At 39.6% G+C, this 23,987-nt stretch overlaps 1 protein-coding gene across 8 annotated transcripts in view; it reads left to right on the plus strand.

Moving 5' to 3' along the window:
- Positions 1-20,411, plus strand: part of zgc:66455 (uncharacterized protein LOC393502 homolog) — a 31,652-nt gene extending 11,241 nt beyond the window's left edge. For 4 of the 8 annotated variants that reach the window (XM_063056074.1, XM_063056073.1, XM_063056076.1 and 1 more), the window contains 7 exons: positions 2-162; positions 348-500; positions 3,636-5,204; positions 5,540-5,649; positions 5,747-5,811; positions 9,993-10,153; positions 19,614-20,411. In XM_063056074.1, coding sequence (XP_062912144.1) covers positions 2-162; positions 348-500; positions 3,636-5,204; positions 5,540-5,649; positions 5,747-5,811; positions 9,993-10,153; positions 19,614-19,969 — 2,575 coding nt within the window. In that variant the 3' untranslated portion in view covers positions 19,970-20,411. Of the gene's footprint in view, position 1; positions 163-347; positions 501-3,635; positions 5,205-5,539; positions 5,650-5,746; positions 5,812-9,992; positions 10,154-19,613 lie in introns of those variants that run through there. The other 4 variants (XM_063056075.1, XM_063056079.1, XM_063056081.1 and 1 more) reach the window with 4 other exon arrangements.
- Positions 20,412-23,987: the final 3,576 nt, after the last annotated feature.

A 23,987-nucleotide genomic window follows, 5' to 3' on the forward strand; every position in this document is an offset into this window, starting at 1 on the left:
GGATCAATGCTCCAGGCTTGGTCTTTGCCTATTGGTCATATTTCAGTTCAGGGCAAGAAAATGTCTACATTTCCCTTGAGAAAAGAGTGAAGCAACTGTTATCTGAATCTGTATCTAATTTGCGCTATGGAAAGGCTGTAGTAGTTTTGACATCTATTGAAGGTAACAGAAATGTTTCTTGAAAAATCAATCATTTATTAAATCTTAATGCAAAAGATTTATTATTTTTAGGGTATGAACTGTTTAAACTTTCAAAGCAACCAACAATTGATGGTTGACTTGCCAGTAACTTGAATTTTACCATTTTGAGGAATGGAGAAACATTAATTGCTTGGTGCATCCTACAGATGTGGATGAATGTGTCTCTGGGCTTTCCATGTGTGATCCTGAAGCCAACTGTTTGAATACTTTTGGTTTTTACTCTTGTCAATGTACCAAGGGATTCAATGACCCATCTTCAATTGCTTCTGGCATCAACTGTGTCAAGAATGTGAAATCAGGTATTTATGAATTGATCTGTAGCAAGTCATTATTGCTCTTGGCTTTCTAACTGACGTCCTAGCAAGTGAATTCCATTGCTGCGAATTTCTTTGTTGGGGAAATGGATATTAAAATATTATAGCTTCCTAGATGGGTTGGGTTTCTGAAGAACTGGAGTAAGTGTCATAGAATTGTAACTTAAGACAATTTTTAATGTACTTTGAAGATTTTGTATTAACAATGGTTGCCATTTGAAATGTTTATGCTTATTGGAGGCTGTACTTGGTAATGTTGAAGATTGTGAATTAACACTGCAGCATTATTGTAAACATTGAGAAACCAAAAGGTAGAACAGCTAGCTTCCCCACAAGCCTGCTAAGTATGAGTTTTCTGCTGTTTGTTTCAATTAACTACTGCAACAACTTGGATGCTTTCCTGCAGAACTTAATCTTCTGTTTTATTGACATGCTGCAAGAAGATCCTACTGGAGATGAATAAAAATACTAATAACAGAATACTGTTATGTGGGAAGGTTGGAGAAATTGGCTGAAATTAGGCTGGTTATATTTAATATCTAATGTACTGTTTGGAACTGTCTGAACCTGCAGTATTCCACTGCCCAGTATTTCCTCACTCATAATCTGTTGACATAAAGATGCTGCTGGATTAATAGAATCTGTATTGGATGGTTTTAAAAAGTGTATTGGAAAAGTTATGCGGGGTGGGATTGGAAGCTGTTGCCAACAATATAACTGACAGTGTAGAATAGTGAAGACTATTACAGCTGTATTTCAATATGCTATTTGGGGTTTGGTCAACCATTTTCAGTAAATATAGACTTTCTCTTTACAGAAATTGGCTTTATGTCCTCATCTGGTTTACACAAAATCCTAGCTGGTGTTATCACGTTTATAATTTTGATCCTGGCAATAACTTTAGCTCTCCTTTTTGTGATGAGTAAAAGGCAAAATAAAAGAATCTTTACTTGTGACTGTTCAGATAACTTGCTCCCAATGGTTGAACCATTTTTCCCTCAAGAAATGAGAAGTGAAGAATTAGTAGTGTTTGAATCTGAAACACAATAGCAGAATTGTCTTCAAGAAAGTTGAACAAGTTGACATTGTGGTTGGACACCAACTTGATGGCACTGAATGTAAATCAGTGCAAAACAATTGACTGTGGAAATTCCATCTTTTAAGGGAAAAAAAGAAAACACAACCCAAACAATGGGGTGGGATAGTGGGAAAAGCTTGCTATATGCTAATTGGTTTTCCTAATTCATAGATGCATAATATCTTGATGCCTTATGGCAATGCTTTTGACATTTACTATTCATGTTCATTTGTTTTCTGCCATTGCTAACTAAAAAAACTATATAGATTATGCAAAATTTTTGAAGTTGCTACCAATATTGTAAATTGTGTTGTAACTTCCCTCAAATGGTCTTAACCATAAAGTTTAATTGTTTTTCAAACATTATGAAAACTTCATGAGTCAAGGGTTAGAACATTCCTGACCTGGGTAGTGTTGGTATGCTGCAACTGCTAACCTGAGTTGGTGAACAATAGGGAAGAATGGTATCAATGAAGGGTGGTTAATTGCTAATAGTATGAAATAATTTCTTTAGTTTTGAGACTGTAATGATCAGGAGGCAGTGTTGAACTTTGGATATATGTGCTTTTGAGTTGGTTTTCAAAATTACAAAGCTCAATGCATCCAGGAGGGTGAGAGCCAGAAAATCTTTTATGGGCATGTCTTAAACCAATTTGTTGATTTTTAGCAATTTATTGAATATAATGTTGAATACATTCCTGTTTGGATTGGGAATTCTTGTGTTAACAATTCTAAATGTTTATTTTCAAAATGTATTTCTGGAAACAAAAATAAATTGCATTCATCAATACTTGTTTGTTTTTACTTTTGAGTTATCTAATTCTGTCCTGGAGTATTTGTTTTGTCAATCCAAGTATTTATCATTATTGCCTGCAGTGAGAGTATTTGTATTTCTAAGTCAGTTCTTTATATGGCTCTCAAGTAAAGTAAATTCAATGAGTTGATTTACTCTGAATTGTAACTCCATAATTTCTTTCATAATTTAATATTCTACTTGTGATTTTATTCAATAAGGAATTTGCTATCCTATAAGTCACGAGTTTTAAACACTCATCTGTATGCACCATAATCATTTTTTCAAGGCATAGAAAAGTAACTAGATAATTTGGTTCAAGTCCAGTTTGCACTGCAACTTACAGCAAATACATGAATATTAACTGACAAGCTTAGAATTTTCCAGTTTAGAATTTGTCAAAGCCTGTACAAAGGACTGTCTTCAAGAGCAAGTTCTCATGACCAACATGAAAAAACAATTCCATTATTCTTCGCTGCTGTTATCAGTATTTTATCAGATGTCCATTCTCAATTTTTTAAAAAATTGCTGCACTTAAAATCTATGAAGAAACTTTAAGATGAATTGTACTCCTCACAGGCTCATGATAATTTATAAATTTGTAAATTTTTCAATCTATTCGGTTTTAATGGATGTCATTTGGTGGGTGAAAACAGGCCTGGAAAAATAAGTTGTCTATTTAACTTGTCCATGGTAAAACTGGCTACACTGAAGATGCTCAGGTAAATGATTCTTAAAACTTGCTGTAGATCTATAACAAGAGGAAGAGATACTTCTATGCTTTTGATTTCCTTGATAACAAGTTACAGATGCATTATCTTGCTAGAAAAGTCTTGAGGTTTTGCAGCTAATCTTGTAAATGGCAGGCACTGTTATTATCTATGATATAGTATTTAACTTGAAAATACATCAGCCCCACCACTCAGTCCAAAATACTGTTTATGTAGATGTTGACTAGTGTGCTGTTCTCTTTCGAGCCTCAGACTTGGCTGTACTTTCTGGGATTTTGGAGATTAACTACATCATGCTACCCTTCTCCACACAATCACAATGTTAATCTTGAGCTGTTGGAAAGGTCCAAAAATATTTACATTTAGCCCAGATTGAATATTTCTGGAGCTCTTAGTGACAAGTTTAGTGGGGGCAGGGGGGAACCTTCTAATTACCCAGAATCTCCATGATTATTGCTCAAGTTCTAATTTTTTTTATATAAAAAGTACAAGTACATCTTTTGTTTTTTTTATTTCAGAAACAGAAAGGCTTTCTTCTCAATTCGTCTCTGCATTGAAGAACTGTCACATGACCATTGAGGGAGACTCTGGTAAATGTCTCACTGCAGTCTACCCTTGTATGTTTGAATACACATGGTGCAACTGGACTGTTGCAGCAAGTCACTGGAAAGGTGTTGTAGTGCAAATACACGGATTCTCATCACCAGAAGACTGCAACCAGAATAGGGATGAAATTTGCATTTCACAACAAATTGTTCAGCAGGTGGCACAAGCCTGTCTCAACAAAACTCAAAACTTTGTCAATAGTGTTTTAGCAGTGTATGCCACCTTTGAGCAGGGGAGATCAAACCAAGCTGAAAAGTGTTTCCAAGTTGAGTCTCACATGTCAAATGAGATTCAGGCTTCTAGCTCTTCACTTTATGCTGTGCTGATGCTATCTAATTTTGGAATATCCCAGGAAATTAATGTTGCTCCTGACAGTGAAGCTGATGAAAAGTCTATCGTGAACCAGCCTAACAATTTGATCAGTGGTGAAGCTGCGGAACTGGTGTCTTGGAATTGTGAGGGAAGGTGGAGTGATGCTCATTTTCAGCTGTTTGCCCAATCAATGGCTAAAAAACAGAGCGCTTGGAAATCCACTGAGCAAAGTGACTACTTTCTGGTTTCCAGCCATGGAGTGCAAGTATCTGCTCAACAGCATGCATCAAATTTAGAATGTGTCCATTTGTGGAATTCTCTCTGTGCACTACCACTCAGTAGGATCTCCCAAACACTTCCTTCCACTCATTTTGAATTCTCCAGTCTACTGAGACCATCACTTTCCCATGCAGGCTTTTCTGGAAGCACCCCTTCAGAGGAAATGCAATACAGAGGGAAATCTGTGCAGTTAGATATATCAGAAGGAATCTCAATGGATCTCGTGAAATCATTTGACTCTGCAGACAGGTGGATGGCACTGGAAAGTAATCTTGTATCTGATGACTGGGTTTCACCTAGCTGGGATGTATTTGAAAATCTTGGTAGTGGAAATTTGGGCTATAAAAGGATGTTGCCAGTGGAAACATTGCAGACATATAAATACATGCAAACCAAAACTGATCATAATGAGCCATGGGAGCCTCAGAGCTCAGTGCAAATCATCGATGCTGGAATGAGAGAATCTGAAATGAGCTACTCTGTTAGTCTGGATCAAATGGTACTCTCTTCATTAACTCCCTCGTTTCATGACCATATATGGATGAAAACTAAATCCCAGAATTTGTTTGTAGTTGAGGGTGGTTTGCAGACTTTGTACCAAACTGATGAAACAGTGCCATTGATTGCACCAAGCCATGTACACACAACATTGGAAACAAACTCCAGTCTGGTGACTGGAAATGAATCCAGGAATTCTGAAGTGCAGTGGCTAAAAACACAAATGTTGAGTAGCAGGACTTTTATTGAGCTAGTACAGCAGGATACTGAAACTACTGAAAAGGAGGTTGATAGGACCAGTTTACTTGGTGCTCAACATACAATTAATCCATCTATTTCACATCCACCTGTGTGGATGACATTAGTACCAAAACTTCAAAATGAAGATGTAGGTAAGTGGTGTTTATTGCCAGAATGAAATGTTGGGGGAGTTCATCCAAAGATGTTTAATCCTTTTGTAGTTCCTAATAGATATTCAGATTTGGTATGTTTTTTTTCCCCACAGTATCTTTTTTTTCAGCCACAACTTCATTTTCTGGTCTGTAGTGTTCAGCAAAAATGTAGGTAGACTGAACAAGTCTGACTGGTGACACAATCCTAAATTGCTGCAAAATTATTGAACACGGAATAATGATGCAACAGATGAAAGTATTAAATGGAGGAAATGCAAGTTACCACTGATGCAAACTTTTGTCCTTTAACTGTTTTTTAAACTAAACTTTTTTAGAAAGTACAGGTCACTTATTGGAAGTTTCTGCCAGAGTGTACTTGGCAAATGTTGTTTATAAGAATCTTCGTCATCTGGAAAAACGGCTCCTGCAATCTGTTCAGAACCTGGTAGGAATAATTGGGACCTGTTCTTTTGACCCTGCTAACCCTCCCAATTGTGAGACAAGGGAAGTTTGTTAAACAGTCTTTATTTTTCTCTGTGCAGATTATGAACAGTCTGATGTCATTTTACCCACCTCTGCAGAAAATTCTCCCCAAAGGAGCCAAAAGGTACAGATTAATGTAACCTGAAATATTTCCTTCATTAGTAATGATGAAATTAAAAGGCACAGAGGAACATTAAGATGCTACACATGTGCCTGTGAGGTACAAGACACTTCAGGATTCTTGGACACAAGCAGAGGTTTAGGAGAAAATTGATTTGACAGCCCATTTGGAAGAACATAAATTCTACACCCCCACCTCAACCATTCCCATAGATCCCAGTATTTTTGGATCTCTAGATACTTGAGTTTGGTTCAGATCAACATGGAAGTATGGATGGAGGAAAGAGACAGAAGGGTTGGCAGAAATCAGCAGCTTGAGGCTCAGCTGATAGACTTAGACACATTGCAAAAAGGTACAACTGGCTTTGTTAGGTAATTACAAGAGGTGATTGTTAAGTTTGTGGCCTAAAGTAGAAGGAGTCAATTTTAGAAAACCTAGCACATTTATTTTTCAACATAGTCCCCTCCTACATTTGCACACTAAGTCCAGCGGTCGTGGAGTATACGGATCTTGGACCTCCAAAAAGTGACTACAGCGGGGGTGATTAATAAGTTTGTGGCCTCATGTAGAAGAAGATAAGTTACGCAGCTCTCATTACACACACATGCAGCTCAACTCTGAGTGATTATGCAGAAAGTTTGAAGTTAATAATACATCTCCTACTGTAGGCCACAAACTTATCACTCACCCCTGCTGTGGACCACTTTCTGGAGGTCCAAGATCCACATTCTTCACGACCTCTGGACTAAGTGTGTAAATGTAGGAGGGGACTAAGTTTAAAAATGTGTGCCAGGCTTTCTAAAATTGATTCCTTCTACGTTGGGTCATGAACTTATCAATCACCCCTCGTAAACGCCCATGAAATGCACAAAATGGGAGCCATGAAGCACCTCGAGGCTGATCTATGCTGATGTCAACTTTTCTCTAGTATTTCTCCAAATTCCCCTCTCACTTGATCCACCAAATATTGAACAACCTCCCTTTTAAAGACTTTGTATGCTCCAGCTTCCACCAACTGCTTGGACAGTAAATTCTAGCTTGAGTATAAATTTCTACATTGTGGTTTTAAATGACTGGCTCTTTATGGTTATGTCCCCCAGTTTGAGATTTTCCTGTTAATGAAAACATCCCAACATTTAACCAGTCAAGACTCTGAGAATCTTGTATGTTTGAATAATGTCACCCTTATCTTGAACTTCAAGGATGGGGCAAAACAATTTTCTCTTTTCAGAGGACAATGCTCATCTCCAGGAACTCACCTGATAGACCTCTTGTACTGTTTCCAACCTTGCCATTTTTTTACGTACGGTGACAACTGTCGGCAGTATCTCAACGGAGGCTTGCCCAATTGCAAAAATAAAACCCCCACCTGCATCCTCTGCAACAACCACCAAAAATGGTGTTTGCTGTCTTACCACTTTTTGGACTTGCCCTCCAGCTTTTTGTGATCTATGCATTGGAACAAAAAGCTCTGTGCTTTGTCTTTTTCCATTTAGGTAAATGTGGTTTGAATGGTAGTGCAGGAGAGGGTTTCAGATTGCTGGGGCATTAGGAATGGTTGAGAGGGAGGTGAGACCAGTAATAAAATAAATAGTCTGCACCTGGGCAGGACCAGGACAGTGTCCTGGGGGGGGGGGGGGTTGTTAGTGCCATTCAGATGGGTTTAAACTACTATGACAAAGGGATAGGAACCTAGGCACTAAAAAGCAATGCAAAAGTTAACCAAGTGGAGTACAGGAAAGTCAAATGTAAAAAGCAAAAAATTATAAGGTTCTCACAGACAATGAGTGTAAAAACTGTAACTCCTGACTTCTATTTCTGAAGTTAATCAGAATCAGGTTTATTATCACTGGTATGTGACATGAAATTTAAGTTGGCGGCAGCAGTTCAATGCAATACATAATCTAGCAGAGGAAAATAAAAAAATAAACAAGTAAATTTGCATATATTGGATAGATTTTAAAATGTGCAAAAACGAATGTGTATTTTAAAAAAAGTGAGGTATTGTCTAAAGATTCAATGTCCGTTTAGGAATTGGAGGGCAGAGGGGAAGAAGCTGTTCCTGAATCACTGAGTGTGTGCCTTCAGGCTTCTGTACCTGATGGTAACAGTGAGAAAAGGGCATGCCCTGGGTGCTGGAGGTCCTTAATAATGGACACTGCCTTTCTGAGACACCGCTCCCTAAAGATCAAATAGCCCACTGCAAGTAGACTCTGAGAAACTGCTCTGAAAAGAATTCAATCCATATTCTTGCCAATTTAGTGTCCAATTGATGTGTAGATTAAAATCTTCCATGATAATTGCTGTTTCCTTCAATTATGCCCTTGAGATTTTGCCATTCAGGCTGTGACCTACTGAGAGTCACATTTAGGGGCTGTATAGGTCACTCTGACTTGTGTCTTAAGACAGAATCAGAATTGGGCCATTTGACCCATGGAGTCTGTTCTGCAACTTCATGGCTAATTTATTATCCCCCTCAAACCCCCCCCCCCACATTTTCCTGTGTTCTCCCCATAACCCATATTTATTGTGGGTTTATTTTTTCTGTTCTTTAAGCTTAGTGTATTTTTATGCTGCATTGGATCTGGAGTACCAATCATTTTGTTGTCCGTTTACACCAGTGTACTGAACGACAAGAAATGATCCTGAATCTTGAAATTCAAATATTTGACACCAACCCATTGGGCTAAACTCGTATGCAATGCACAAATGCATTAAGGGATAATTGCCATGCTAACAAGAGAACTCCACTCTTTGGAAAGAATAGTTTAATGACAACTATTTTCTCGAGAGTCTGGCCTACACCAACATGACAATCTTTGTTTTGCCTTTCATAATTTCAACCTAAACATGACTCGGCACAGCTCTGGTCTCTTGATCAAGTATGCTATCCCCTTGTTCTTTAAGTTCCCTTCCCTTGTCTACCACTACTGAGTGGACATTAAAATCATAAAATTTGGAATCGGAATCTGTTTATTCAGCAATACAGTACAAAGTAGGCTCGTCTGGCCCTTTGAGCCTCGCAATCCCTGAGAGACAATTTTACAAGGCCAATTAACCTACCCAGTATGTCTTTAAGCCGAGAGAAAACCAGATGACCAGGAAAAAAATCCACCCATCCCACGGGGAGGATGTGTGAAGGTTCCTTACAGAACGCCACCAGAATTGAACTGTGGGATACCATTGTGCTAACTGCTATGTACTATAGCACCCTATTGTCACTGAGTTGTTTTGTGGCAGTAGTACTGTGCAGGAGATGAAAATTGGAGTTTCAAAATTGGTGGAAAAGACAAATAACAAGGTGGTGGTCATGGGCTGTTCAGGAATCCTATCGTGCTGGGGAAGAAACTGCTCCTGAAGTTGTACTGGGCTTCTGTGCCACCTCTATGGAAAAATGCACAATTTTCCTTAGTCATTTTCTGTAAATCAGTCAAAACATGTAGACTGATTAGTATAATTGTCAAACAACATGCCTGACAATTCAATGAACTCAAATATTTGCTGTGCCAATCTTGGTAACGGCCATGGGAAACAGTACTTCTAAGAAAAACTAATCTCGATTTAAACTCGACTGGTGAATGGTGTCTGGCTCCATTGTCTTTGCTCTTGTTATCGGCATATCTAACATGTATATACATTCTATGATAGAAGAATAATTGATCCAAAGCTTAAAGTAGTTGTTCCAATCCATTCCCACAATCTGAAATTTTACCTGCTCTATGGAAAATAGTGAAAACTGCAACTGTTTTTATTTTTAGCTCACTTAGTCTAATTTTGTTCTTTAATTGTTCACTGTTTGACTAACTTGGACCAATTAAATAATATTTTTGAAGTCCAGTATATCAGCAGTGAACTAGTGAAAGAATGCAGTAAGGTGCTGTGCAGGGACTATAAATGTAGATGTGAAATATTTTTAATGAAGTATAAACTAGTATTGATCACACAAAGCAATGTGCACAACATCTTAAGACGTGGGAAAAAATATCTTGAGGTTTGGAATTTAGTGAGGAAGTAAATGGACAAACAAGTTATTTCAACTGTCAAGTGTTGGCTAATCCAGTTTTACAGTGATTGCTAGCAGCACAATGCTGGAGGAACTCAGCAGGCCAGGCAGCATCTATTTGTGTTGCTTTGGATTTCCAGTATTTGTAGTTGTTCATGATATCAGTGATTGTTCATTGCAGGATCAGTCCTTCAGGATTCCATTTTGTCTATGAACTGCACTTTGGTCCAAATGGAGAGAATGTCCAACACACTCTACAGACGCATATGAACAGCTTGTCAAATAAGTTGGTAGCTAACATACAGAACGGACAAGTCCACTTGGTGTCAATAACAGTGAAAGGTAATTAAAATATGCTGCTTAAAAGCTAGGAAATGAGCTTAAAATTCTTGGTGCCAAAGTAGGAATAGCTGCTGATTGTACTAAAGACACTCGTCTATTAGATGTAGCCTTGTTCCCTTGTATCAATAGGCTATACTATTCCACAAAACTAAAGTCCTGAAATTCACCCTTTGTTATGTTTTGTTATTCAGTGGGGGTACAGAAATGAAAGAACTAAATTTGATCTTTGTGTCTGAAGTGAATGCAAGGCGATATTGGTCTCATGGTCTGTAGTTTTCACTATTAGAGGCTGCGTATGGAGGAACGAATTCGAATTCAATAGGTTGAGCAGCATCGAAGGGGGAAAGGGTGGTGGGGGGGTGGGGGAGTGAAGGAATTGTAGATGTTTTAAGTCAAAAACCTGTATCAGGACTTCCCAGCAGATTCAGTCCAGTATCAACAGCTCTTGGATCACCGGAGTACTATTTGTTTATATTGCAGGATCATACAAAAAAATCTTTTTGGTGGGGCTATATAAAGAATCCAATAATATTGACAGTCTTGTGATTTGGGAAGGAGCTTCATTAGAGTTGAATACCAACAGTAAATGGAAATTTTATTTTTTAGTTATCAAATGTGGAATTGAAAGCTAGTCTACACACCAAAGATCAGTGTAGAGGGATGTGGAAAGACTACTTTCTCATGGGTCTGTCTCATTACATTTGGTTTTTCCTGTTCATGGTGATGAATAAAGCACGTTATTAATTGTGACAATATTTCAATTTGTATGTTGGTGTGAAGCTGTAGGTTTTTAAACTCTATTTTTGTTCAGATGCTGAATGTTTTTCCAGTTTAATTATCAACAACCTCTCTAAGTGCATATGTAAAGTTGGATGGATGTGATCTTTCATTTGGGGTTATCAACATCTTTACAGAGCTAACTCGATTCAAGAAAACAATCAGTTTCTCTCAAATGGTGGGAAACAATGTAGCAAGGTTTACTGCATTATATGTTACCATATCCAAACAGCGCTTCTGCCATTTGCTTGTTTCACACCCAGGGCACCTGTAAACTACCAAAGTCAGAACAAGTTGTTGGAAACAACTGAGGAGCTGGAAAGCAGTTCTTGTTCTGGGAATATGGTGGGGTATTGTGTACAATACAATGAAGTACTCTGCCTTTCACTGTAGTATGGAACTAGGTATGAAACACGAGTATAAACTTAGACCACGTCATATGGCCATGAAATTAATTGTCAGAAATCCTTTGCATTACAAGAAACAAATGTTGCTGTTTGCACAAATCAATGTGAAAGTGCTATGAATGTTTAAGATCACTTTTTAAACTGACTTTATTCAGTGTTTGACACTGCCGTTTGCATTTGTTCATTTAGTCAATGCAACTTCAGCTTTTCTTGCCTGCCAGTTCTGCTCTTCACCTGCCTGACCCAAAAAAAATCCAAAGATGTTACAAATACCCTATTCTTCACTGGCTCTTTGTTCAAAAGTAACTGGTTTAAATGTTTTGCGAAGTACTGCTGAGGTGGCTTGGTTGGTAGATGGCAGAGGGTAGTACTGGGGGGAAATCTTTTGGGGGAAAAAACTGCTTTCCAAGAAATTTGAGTGGAACTGTTAGCTTAATAAAAACTTGGTCTGTAGCCTGCTTGAATCTTACTGTGCTGTTTGCTAATTCAATAACCTTGTTTTCAGAAATGTTAGTAATGTACTGCGCTGCTGCTAACTTTCATGGTATTTATACATGAGTATAGTATACAAAATTGAGGGCATAGGGTAAATGCAAGCAGGCTTTTACAACTGAGGTTTGCAGGGATGATAACCAGAGGTAGTTTTAAGGGTGAAAGTTTAAGGAAAACCTGAGGGGAAACTTCTGAGTCATAAGTGTGGAACGAGCTGCCAATGCCAGTGGTGCATGTCGGCTCTGCTTCAACAAAAGTTTGGATAGATACGTGGGTGGGAGGGATATGGAGGATTATGGTCCAGGTGCAGATCGATGAGATGAGACAGTTGAAAAGGTTCAGTACAGACTAGATGGGCTGAAGGGCCTGTTCCTGAGTTGTACTTCTCTATAACTCTAGGTATGTATGCCCATCGCAAAAATTTGAACTTGATTAATACCTTATGATTTTTCATCATAGTTTTCCTTGAGAATGAAATGAAATGAAGCTGTAAGAGACCATAAAGGAAAGTTTATAGAAATGGGCATTGACTTTTTTCAGGGTTTTATGATCTTGCACTGAAACAACAAATTTCAATTAATCCTTGAATAAAATTATTCAAATGTCAGTAACTGAAATCTATAGAAACTTATTATACTCATTACACAATTGGGTGGCAAACCAAAGCCACACATGCCCAAGATAGCAGTGCTACCCTTTGATTCTTTAAGCCCCACTGGTAATGAAGATGCATGGCTATCCTTTCTCTAAATTAAACATCTTGGAGATGGCAACTGTCACCATAACTCCATGCATGTCGTAGTCACAGCACTACAACACAAGCTGACCCTTCAGCCTGTCTAGTCTGTGCTGAACTGTTCTGCTGTCTCATCCTAGCAACAAGCGCACAGACCATAGACATCCATACCCCTCGGGAATATACTTATCCAAACTTGACTGTTGAAATCCAACCTGCATCGACTATTTCTTGGCAGCCTGTTCCACACTTTTACCACCCTCTGAGTAGAGAGATTCCTCCTCGTGTTCCCCTTAATTATTTAACTTTTTTGGCCTTAATCTATTACCTCTAGTTCACATTTCACTTAACCTCAGTGGGGAAAAGCCTGCTTGCATTAATTCTATCTATATCCTCTCAATTTTGTATACCTTTTATCAATTCTACACTCCAGGGCATAAAGTCTTATAACAGACACAACCTTTCCCTGTAATGTGTCCTGGCAACAGCTTTGTAAATTTTCTCGTCTCTTTCAATCTTATTGATGCCTTTCCTATTGGCACATAGGTAACTAGAACTGCACACAGTATTCCAAATTTGGTCTTGACAACATCTTGCAAACTTCATGTAACACCTCAGTACTTCATTTTATGTAGGCCAATGTGCCAAAAGCTCTCCTTATAACCCTATGTGATGCCACTTTCAAGGAATGATGGATCTGTACTCCCAGGTGTGATCATCAAGCAAGATGTGGGAGATGCCTCCTCTGTGAGCAGTGCATCTAGGTCTAGTTCCTTGCAGATAGTGTCAGAGAACTGGAGCCGAATGGCCTTCAGCTTGGGAGAACGAGGAGGTGATGGACAAGAACTTGCAGGGATGTAGTCGTACCCAAGTTGCGAGAGGCAGACAGATAGGTGACCATCAGGAGAGGGAAAGGTTTAGGCAGTTTGTGCGGAGGACCACTGTGGATTGTGTTGGTGGGGAATTGCATACCAGAGGAAAACTGCAGCGACCAGTTATCTGAAACTGAGTCTGGCTCAGAAGAGAAGGGAGGAGAGTGGTGACAGGGAAACAATGGGCCATCGTGTGGATGTAGAAAGACTCTTGGATGCCGTGTCGCCTCCCAAATGTTAGTTGGGGGATGTCTTAGGTTAGGGCCACAAAATTCCTAAGGGGGAGGGTGAACAACCAAATGTTGTATGTATTGGTCCCAATGATTTGGAAAGGGATGAGGTCCTGAAGAGAGAATATAGGGAGTTGGGCAGAAAACAGAAAAGCAGTACCTTAAGCGTAGTAGTCTCTACTTTCCTGTCCGTGCCACACACCATTGAGGGTAAGAATAGGGTGACTTGGCAAATGTGGGACTGCAGGAAAGGATTTCAGATCTGTGGATCATTGGGATCCCTATATGATCTGAGGAAGTGGAAGGGTGGGTTAGTAAGTTTGCAGATGACATGGGTTGGTGGTGTTGTGGATAGTGTTAAAGGATGTTGTACGGTAGGTCACAACTGGGCTGAAAAGTAGCAGATGGAGTTCAATTGGGAAAAGTGAAGTGATACACTTTGAGGTTAAATTTGCAGTCAGAGTACAAGGTTATTGGCAGGGTTCTAAACAATATGGAGAAACGGGGATCTTGAGGTGCACATTAATGGATCCCTCAAAGTCGCAGCATAAGTTCAGGATCAGAATCGGGTTTAATATCACCGGCAAATTTGTTCACTTGGTGATAGTACAATGCAATACATGATAAATATAGAAATTAATTTGCCTCCAACTTTCACCCTGCCCTCAAGTTTACCTGGTCAATTTCCGACACCTCCCTCCCCTTTCTAGATCTTTCTGTCTCTGGAGACAGCTTATCCACTGATGTCTACTATAAGCCTACTGACTTTCTCAGCTATCTGGACTATTCCTCTTCTCACCCTGTCTCTTCCAAAAATGCTATCCCCTTCTTGCAATTCCTCCGTCTCTGTCGCATCTGCTCTCGGGATGAGGCTTTTCATTCCAGGACGAGGGAGATGTCTTTTTTTTTTAAAAGAAAGGGGCTTCCCTTCCTCCACTATCAACTCTGCTCTCAAACGCATCTCCCCCATTTCACGTACATCTGCTCTCACTCCAACCTCCTGCCACCCCACTAGGAATAGGGTTCCCCTGGTCCTCACCTACCACCCCACCAGCCTCCGGGTCCAACATATTATTCTCCGTAACTTCTGCCACCTCCAACAGGATCCCACCACTAAGCACATCTTTCCCTCCCCTCTCCTCAGCTTTCCACAAGGATCACTCCCTATGCGACTCCCTTGTCCATTCGTCACCCCCATCCCTCCCCACCGATCTCCCTCCTGGCACTTATCCTTGTAAGCGGAACAAGTGCTACACATGCCCTTACACTTCCTCCCTTACCACCATTCAGGGCCCCAGACAGTCCTTCCAGGTGAGGCGACACTTCACCTGTGAGTCGGCTGGGGTGATATACTGCGTCCAGTGCTCCTGATGTGGCCTTCTATATATTGGCGAGACCTGATGCAGACTGGGAGACCGTTTTGCTGAACACCTACGCTCTGTCCGCCAGAGAAAGCAGGATCTCCCAGTGGCCACACATTTTAATTCCGCATCCCGTTCCCATTCTGATATGTCCATCCACGGCCTCCTCTACTGTAAAGATGAAGCCACACTCAGGCTGGAGGAACAACACCTTATATTCCGTCTGGGTAGCCTCCAACCTGATGGCATGAACATCGACTTCTCCAACTTCCGCTAATGCCCCACCTCCCCCTCGTACCCCATCCATTATTTATTTTTATACACACATTCTTTCTCTCACTCTCCTTTTTCTCCCTCTGTCCCTCTGACTATACCCCTTGCCCATCTTCTGGGTCCCCCCCCCCCACTTGTCTTTCTCCCTGGACCTCCTGTCCCATGATCCTCTCATATCCCCTTTGCCAATCACCTGTCCAGCTCTTGGCTCCATCCCTCCCCCTCCTGTCTTCTCCTATCATTTTGGATCTCCCCCTCCCCCTCCCACTTTTGAATCTCTTTCTAGCACTTCCTTCAGTTAGTCCTGTCGAAGGGTCTCAGCCTGAAATGTCGACTGTACCTCTTCCTAGAGATGCTGCCTGGCCTGCTGTGTTCACCAGCAAACTTGATGTGTGTTGCCTGAATTTCCAGCATCTGCAGAATTCCTCGTGTTACTGTTAGTGTATGTATATTTAATAGCTAAATTAAAATATTAGTGTAAAACTAGGTGGTGATCATTAGTTCAATGTCCATTTCAGAATTGGATGGCAGAGTAGCTATTCCTGAATCACTATGCTGCCTTCCTGATGGTAACAATGAGAAGAGGGCAATGAGAAGTGGATAGGGTGGTTGAGGACTGTGTAAAAGCCAAGGAAAGGGCAAAAGTTGGTTTAAAAAGAAAATAAATGAAATTGGATGATTGGGAAGCTTTTAAAAATCCAACTAAAAGCTATAAGGGAAAAGATGAAATGAGGGAAAACTAGCCGACAATATAAAGCAGGATACTAAGTTGTTTTTTTTTCTAGTTATGTAAAAGGGAGGTGAGAGTTGACATTGGACCACTGGAAAATGAAGTTGGTGAGGTAGTAATGGGGGACAAAAAAAATGGCAGATGAGCTGAAGTACTTTGCATCAGTCTTCATTGTGAAAGACAAGCTGTATGCCAGAGAACTGAGTCAGGGAGCAGGAGTGAGTGCCCTTGCTATTATGAAAGGGGGGAAAAGTGCTGGGTCTTAAGGTGGATAGACACCTGGATAGGATGGACTACATCCCAGAATCCCGAGAAGCTGCTGAAGAGATAACAGATGCATTAGTCAAGATCTTTCAAGAATCACTTGGTTCTGGCATGATCCTGGAGGACTGGAAGATTGCAAATGTCACTCCACGCATTAAGGAGGGCTAAGAGGAAATTGTAGGTCAGTTAGCCTAACCTCAGTGGTTGGGGGAAGGTGTTGGAGTATTAAGAATTCATTTTGGGGTACTTGGAGACTAAAGATATGTCAGTCAGCATGGTTTCTGTGAAGGGAAATCTAGTCTGACAAATGTGTTAGATTTCTTTGAGGAAGTAATAAGCAGGTTGGACAAAAAGGCAACAGATGTCATTTGGATTTTCTGAAGGCTGCTTAACAAGATAAAGTCCTATGGTGTTACTGGAAATGTACCGGCATGGATAGTGGAATGGCTGACGAGCAGGAAGCAGTGAGCTGGAATAAAGGGGGCCTTTTCTGGCTGGCTGCCAGTGACTAGTGGTGATCCTCGGGTCAGTACTGGGACGGTTACTTTTCACTGTCAATGATTTAAATCATGAAGTTGATAGCTTTGGCAAAGTTTGCAGGTGTTATGAAGATGGGTGGAGGTGTAGGTAGTGCTGAGGAAGCAATGTGATTGCAACAGGACTTGGACAAATTGGAAGAATGGGCAAAAATGTGGCAGGTGGCAGATGGCATACAGTATTGGGAAATGTAAAATAATACGTTTTGGTTAAATGAACGATAGTGCAGACTAATACCTAAATGGGGTGAAGGTTTGAACATCAGAGGACTCCCAGAAGGTTTACAGGTTGAGTCTATGGTAAAGGCAAATGCTATGTTGGCATGTATTTCAAGGGGAATAGAATATACAAACAAGGAGATAATGCTGAGCTTTTATAAGACACTAGTCAGGCTGCACTTGGGAGTACTGTCAACAGTTTTGCCCCATAATCTCAGGATGTGTTCTCATTGGAGAGAGTCCAGGGGAGGTTCACAAGGATGATTCTGAAAATGAAGGGGTTAACATAAGCACTTGGCAGCTTTGGGCCTATATTCACTGGAATTTAGAAGAATGCAGGGGGATCTCATTGAAACCTACTGAATGTTGAAAGGACTAGATCGGGTGGATGTGGAGAGGATGTTTCCTATGGTGGGGGGGGGGGGTAATCCAGAGCTGAAGGGTACATCCTCAGAATTGAGGGGCAACATTTTAGAATGGGTAAGGAGGAATTTTTTTTTTTAGCCAGAGTAGTGAATCTGTGGACTGCTCTGCCACAGACTGCGGTGGAGTCCAGGGCTGTATGTATATTTGAAGTGGAAGTTGATTGATGTCCCTGCAATCAAGAATCTAAGGATATGGAGAGAGGGTAGGTGTAAGGGGTTGAGTGGGATCCAGGATCAGCCGTGATGGAATGGTGGAGCAGACTTGATGGGCTGAATGGCCTAATTCTGCTCCTGTGTCTTGTGGTCTAGTTGTGTATGTTGTGTTGGTCTTTTAGTCAGACGATTGAATTTAAGAGCTGAGGTAATGTTGCAGGTTTAAAATTGGTTGGACAACTCTTGTATTGAGTTCTGGTCACCTGCAAGGGGCAGGTGGAGCCTTAAGAGGGTGCAGAGTAGATATACCAAGATGCTGCCTGGATTAGAGAGCATGTCCAATGAGGGTAGGTTGAGTGAGCAATGGTTTTTGTCTTTGAAGTGAAGGAGAATGAGAGGTGACTTGATGGAGGTGAACAAAGTAAGAGGTACAGATTGACTGGACACCCAGACTTTTTCTCCAGGGTGGAAGTAGTTAATGAGGGCACAACCTTCAGCTGTTTGGAGGAAAATGTGGGGGAGGTGTGTTATTGTGGTGGTAGAGGCAGATACATCAGGGATGTTGCAGAGACTCTTGGATGGATACAAGGATAAAAAAAAATGGTGGGCTATGTGGGAGGGGAAGGTTAAGGGTCAGCTCAACATTGTGGGCCAAAGGGCCTGTGCTGTATTTATTTTTGTTCTAAATAATTTGAACACAAATGCAATTTTTGAGTGTGTAATTTTCTTGTCAAGAATTGAGACTGCATGGATTTGCAGACAGCTTTGCAGATTGCTCCTCATTCAAATAACTTGCACCAAATTACAGGGATCTGGCAAAATGCTGTTTAGTTATGTGTGATGTAAAAACATTTTGACATCAAATGAAGTAATTAACTGTGCTGAAAATGGCACTTTAAATATTTCCCAAACCTTTTTTTTAAAAAAAAACAAAACATCAAAAATATTGAAATTCCTGGAACAAGTCATTCTGGGCCTTCCAATGCAAATTTCGAGCATCATTGGCGAACTACTGAACAAGTTTCTTTAAGATTCACTAAGATCAGGTTATTTAAAGAAACTGCAAAATTCATAATGTATGCTGACAGGATAACATGAGAAAACTTGAAAATGTTGCTGTGGATTGATCTGGATAACCTTGAAATGTGATTGTTTTACAAAGCAGCTCAATTTGGAGGCAGAAATTTGACTTAAAAGCTGAGCTAGAAAATACTGGCAAGAGATCAGTTTGTGACTGGAACAAAGCAAAAAGTTAAGCTAGAGGTTCTGAAACTCTGGAATTTGATCCCTGAAACTTTTAACTGTTTAAAATCTTGCAAGGCAATATTAACACACATTATTGATATGAGTTGTTTTCAGTTATCTTGGTAAAGTCTCACTACAAGAGTAGTCTTGCTGATGAAAATGATGCTACATACATGACTCTCAAACAACAATACAAGCCAGATACAAAATATTGTCTTTGTTGGTGCAGTCACAAAAGTCTTGATGTAAATTGTTTACTTTTATGCATATAACCAAATTATTATCTTCACATTTATGTGGTACAATAATTAGAAATGTTTTTCAATTGACCTTAAAGATTAATATTAATAATTTCTGAATATTTTAACATGCTTTCAATCTTTGTTATACTAATAGTACTATAATAAAACAAAATACATATAAATAAGGAACTAGACTTGGACTTTTTCCCATTTGGTCCATAATTATTCTTAATGCATTAATCTCCACCCAAAATTACCACGGGATGTAAGTGCTACTTGGTGTGTGCCAAAATTGGCAATGATCTGAGGTTCACCACCACTATTCTATGTCGTCATCAGAAAAGTTGAATTTTCTGTTCATTTCTTTCAGGAAAAATTAAATGTCTCTGTTCCGCCTTTCAACAACATTCAACCAACTTTAATGTTAATGAAGTAGATTAACTTTTTTGGGTAGGAAAGTAAATTAAATTTGAGTTCATGTTTGATTTCTTCTTTCAGATTCTGGTTTTAGGTTCTCGTTTGGCATTAAGGAAATCTTAACTGCATCTGCTGTCGGAGCATTCTTGCTTGTGTCATTAGCACTAGCCCTCTGCTTTGTGATATTTAAAAGATTGCACAAAAACTATTTCAAAACTCATAACCCATATGCAGCCAGTATATTGGGAAGATGCTCATCTTCAGAGGAATTGGAAAGTGAGGAATCATTACTTACTGTGCGACATGGAAGTGTAAATTATATACCATTCAGAAAATTTCAACCAATACCTGAAGAAGTGAATGATCAAGAAACTGATTCTGAGATGATCAGTTCGCCTGCAAGAAAAACTTGGCCTGTTGTTAAGATGTTTCCTTGATGAAAGGAATGACAGAAATGGGAAAGATGCAGAGATTGTTTTGAAACTACATGGGAAGAGTTGTGTGCAACACCTGGCATTCCTTGAATAAGATGGCAATATTCTGTATAGTTTTTGAGGCTGGTTGGGATTAAGTGCTCAATGTCTTCACTCCACTCTATACACTTTTATACAGCAATACTATTAAAAACCTAAATGATAGAAAGGAGCTGGGTTCCATATTTCTGTTCTTGTGCCAGTTCTTTGCATTAAAGTGAAAGTATTTGAACATGTCTGAGCAATGACTGAAATCTGATATTCCGTCAGCTACGGACAATTGAAGTCGCTCTGCTTTTGCTTTAGTTTTGTTGGTAACTAAATCTTTTTAATATTTTTCTTCAACCATTGGGTTTAAAGACAAAAGTTTTATGGTGGATCATGGTGTATGAAAGGCAAAAATAAACCCGGTTACTTATCACATCTTGTTGGGCTTTATTGAAAACTCTATTTGCATTATCTTGAGTGGATGGATCACCTGATGGAATTTGCATTGTCAGAGCTCCATGTTCTACTAGCATTTTATCAAAGGAAGACTTTTATTCCCTACTTTGTTCTTTCCCTAATGAATGAAGGGGGTTAATGTGCCCTTTAAGGATCGCTTAACTAGGTTTGTAAACAATTTTGGCATACCTTTGCTCCAAACATCAGCTGAAGTACAGCATCCAGTAAATCATTTTAAACTCTTGCCAATTCCTGGAACCATTACTTTGTGAAAAGTATCACATGCATCTTTAAAAGGAAGCAGGAATTGGCAAGAAGAGTTTAGCCTCCTTTTAAAGATGCATGTGATACTTCTCAAAAAGTAATGGTTGATAAATACAACTCAAGGTCCTGCTCAATATTGTCCCTTTTGTTATTAATTCCCTTGCCTTCGTGGAATTCTGCAAATCTTTCAGACATCTGTTTTAAACTTCATTTTATCTTTCAGAGCCCCATGTCCAAACTATAACTTCCTGCCATTCTAAAGTCTCCTTTCCTGTCAAATACAGCAGGTTTTTTGTATGATCTGGAAGCTTTCAGTTAAAATCATGAATATATTTTACCAACAGCGAAGACTAGAATACTGAACCCCGAAGAACCCCAGAGATGAATTGTCCATTAACAAAAATGCCCATGAAACATGACTTTTTTTTGGAAGAGTATGCACAAGCATCTAAGGTGGCAGAAAAGAGTAAGGTGGTTTCAGAAAGGCTTTCAAGATGTTATACATAATTTGAGCTTGGACTAGAGGTATGCAGAAGTTAAATAGTACGAGTTCAGATACTCATTGTAAGAAAGGTGATTGCACTGTAAAGGATGCAGTGCAGACGTGCAAGAATTGAGACAAGAAAATTGTACCTATGAAAGGTGATTGGATAAACAAGGATTGCTTTGTGCAAGAGACACCAATTAGAGGTGTGCAGTGGAGGGGCTGAGAGGTCTCTAAAACTAGGGGCAAATTTGGTGAATAGTGGGATTAGAGGGAAGATGAGCATTTTTTTATGCCCAGGGGTGAAGGGTCTGAAATGGTAACACTGCAATTTATGATCTGCTAATTCAGTACTGTGTGGCTCTTAGTGAGATACTGAGGTTGAGTCTCTCTGGAAATGAAAGGCTCTGTCTACTTGAGGCTGTGGTGCTATTCCTGATGATTTTACTGCAGTAACATGTCTTGGCCACCAGAGAGCAGCATTCCCCATACAAGGAGAATGACTGAAGTAATCAGTGAAATTTTCAGAAGCTCTGTATTGGACGTTAAAACCTGAATAAATTCTAAAATTGCCTTTTAAAAAAAATCTTTCAGTTTAAAAACTAATTGCATTAATTTCTTTCCATTCTGAGGGAAATTGGATTGGAAACTTGACTTTGGTTACTTATTCCTTGATTTTTTTTGTGCTTAATAGAGGCTTTGCAAATGAAACAAAGAACAATAACATCTTAAACAGATCTTTTAAAGCTTGCCTACAGCATCTTTCTACTACTATTTAAGGGAAGTGGGATGAGATGCAGTATGTTATTTTAAAAAGTACATATTGCTAGCATCTACTCTTGCCTCAACTTGATGCTGTACACTAATGAAATAAACTCATTGTGCCTTGGGTCACAATCTTTGCCATTCCATCATGCAGTGTTAATGCTCTATGCAATTCCAATTCCAAACTATTTTATCTAACCCAATATATCCTCCTTCAGCTCTTGACCTCTTCCCCTCTCTCCTCCTTGTCTGTTTAGTTCATCACTCTTCTTCCCCCCCCCCCACCACCTTTCCCCCTCACCTATCACCTGCCATTTATTGCTTCTTCCCTGTTCCTTTTTAGTTCTGAGGGGTCTCAGTCTGAAATATCAACTGTTTATTCCCTTGGTAGATTTTGCTTGACTGGCTGAATTCTGGGGGTGGGGGGGGGGGGTATGTGTGGTTCCCATCATTACAACCCCTTGGAGCACCAAGACAATAACTAAACATGTCAGCCTGCTGTTGAACAATTCTAGCTCTTTGTTTAATACTAACATCCCCTCAGTACTAACCAACAAGCTACAAAACTTGATTCTCAAGTACCTCCCTCTGCAATTGAATCCTGAATTTCCTCTTGGGAGATTGTGAGTCAGTGCAAATTTGAAATGATATCTCCTTGTTGCTGAGCAAAACAGGTGTTTTAAGGATGTGTGATTGGCTAACAGCTCTGTTCTCTGCACCCATGATTATTTGACTAGGCACAGCTCCAACACTATCTATAAATATGCCAATGGCACCACAATAGTTAGTACAAGCTCAGATGGCAATGAGGTAGCATACAGAAGTGAGATTTGTTGAATGGTGTTGCAACAAAAATCTTGGACTCCACATCAGCAAGACCAAGGAGTTGATTTTGGTCTTAAGGAGTGGGAAGTCAAAGAACTCATTGGTCAGTGGTAGAAAGGGTATGCAGCTTGAAGTTTCTGGTGTCAACATCTCAGAGGATCTATCCTGGTCCCAACACATTGATGTAATCACAAATAAGACATGCCAGTGGTTTTACTTCATTAGGAGTTTGAGAAGATTTAATATGTCACCAAAAACACTTACAAATTTCTGTGAATGTATAATAGAGAGTATCCTGCCTGGTTGAATCACAGCCTGGTATGGAACTTCCAATGCACAGGATTGCAATGCAGGAGAATTCAAAGGGAAGTAAATTCAGCCTGTTCCATTATAGGCACAACCCTTCCTGCTACTGAAGCCATCAAGAAGGTGACATTGATCAGTGAAGACCATCACACTCAATTAGGTTCATTAAGCAGGTCATATTATATTGTATCACAACAACAGGTCAAAAATCAGGTGTACTATTTCCCATTGCAATAGATTACCAGGCTGACAGATCAAAATAAGGATGTTCTCAAAGTCTTCAGAAAGTATTACATTCCTTTCAGAGGTCAGAATGGAGAAGAACCATTCTGTAAAATCAATGAGAATTTCAAGACCTTCTGTTGAAGCCACATAGAAGCTGAGCCTAGGCAGTGGAAGAATGCACCACCTGTCAAAATGACCACCCAATCTATTGAGCATTAGATATAGCAAAGTCTTTAGGTCTCATATTGATCCCACTAGCCACTGCAAAGACAAAGCTGGCCTGAAGTAATTTGGTGATTGTGGGTCAAAGGACTGAAGAATGAAAAGATGTACTTCACAGAACATCGCTCCAAATATTTAATACTGTGCACAGTTTTAAAAAGTGTGGTTTTGGAAATGTTTCTAATTGTGGATGAGACAGGAACCAGAGTCCATAAATATAAGGTTTTTACTGAGAAATCTTATGCCTAATTCAGCAGAAATACCTAAACATGCCACCTGGTCCTGTGTGATTTTAAAATGATTTTGCCAAAGGTACATTGCTCTGATCATCTAATTTCATATATAGATTTATTTTACTCAGGATGTACTTTCAGGTATATGTTGGCTAGACATCTTAGAGCAGGATTTGCCATATATATAAAAAGCCTTTCCCACATGCATCTGTGC

The sequence above is a fragment of the Mobula hypostoma genome, chromosome 8 (genome assembly GCF_963921235.1).
Source record: "Mobula hypostoma chromosome 8, sMobHyp1.1, whole genome shotgun sequence".
Taxonomy (NCBI): domain Eukaryota; kingdom Metazoa; phylum Chordata; class Chondrichthyes; order Myliobatiformes; family Myliobatidae; genus Mobula; species Mobula hypostoma.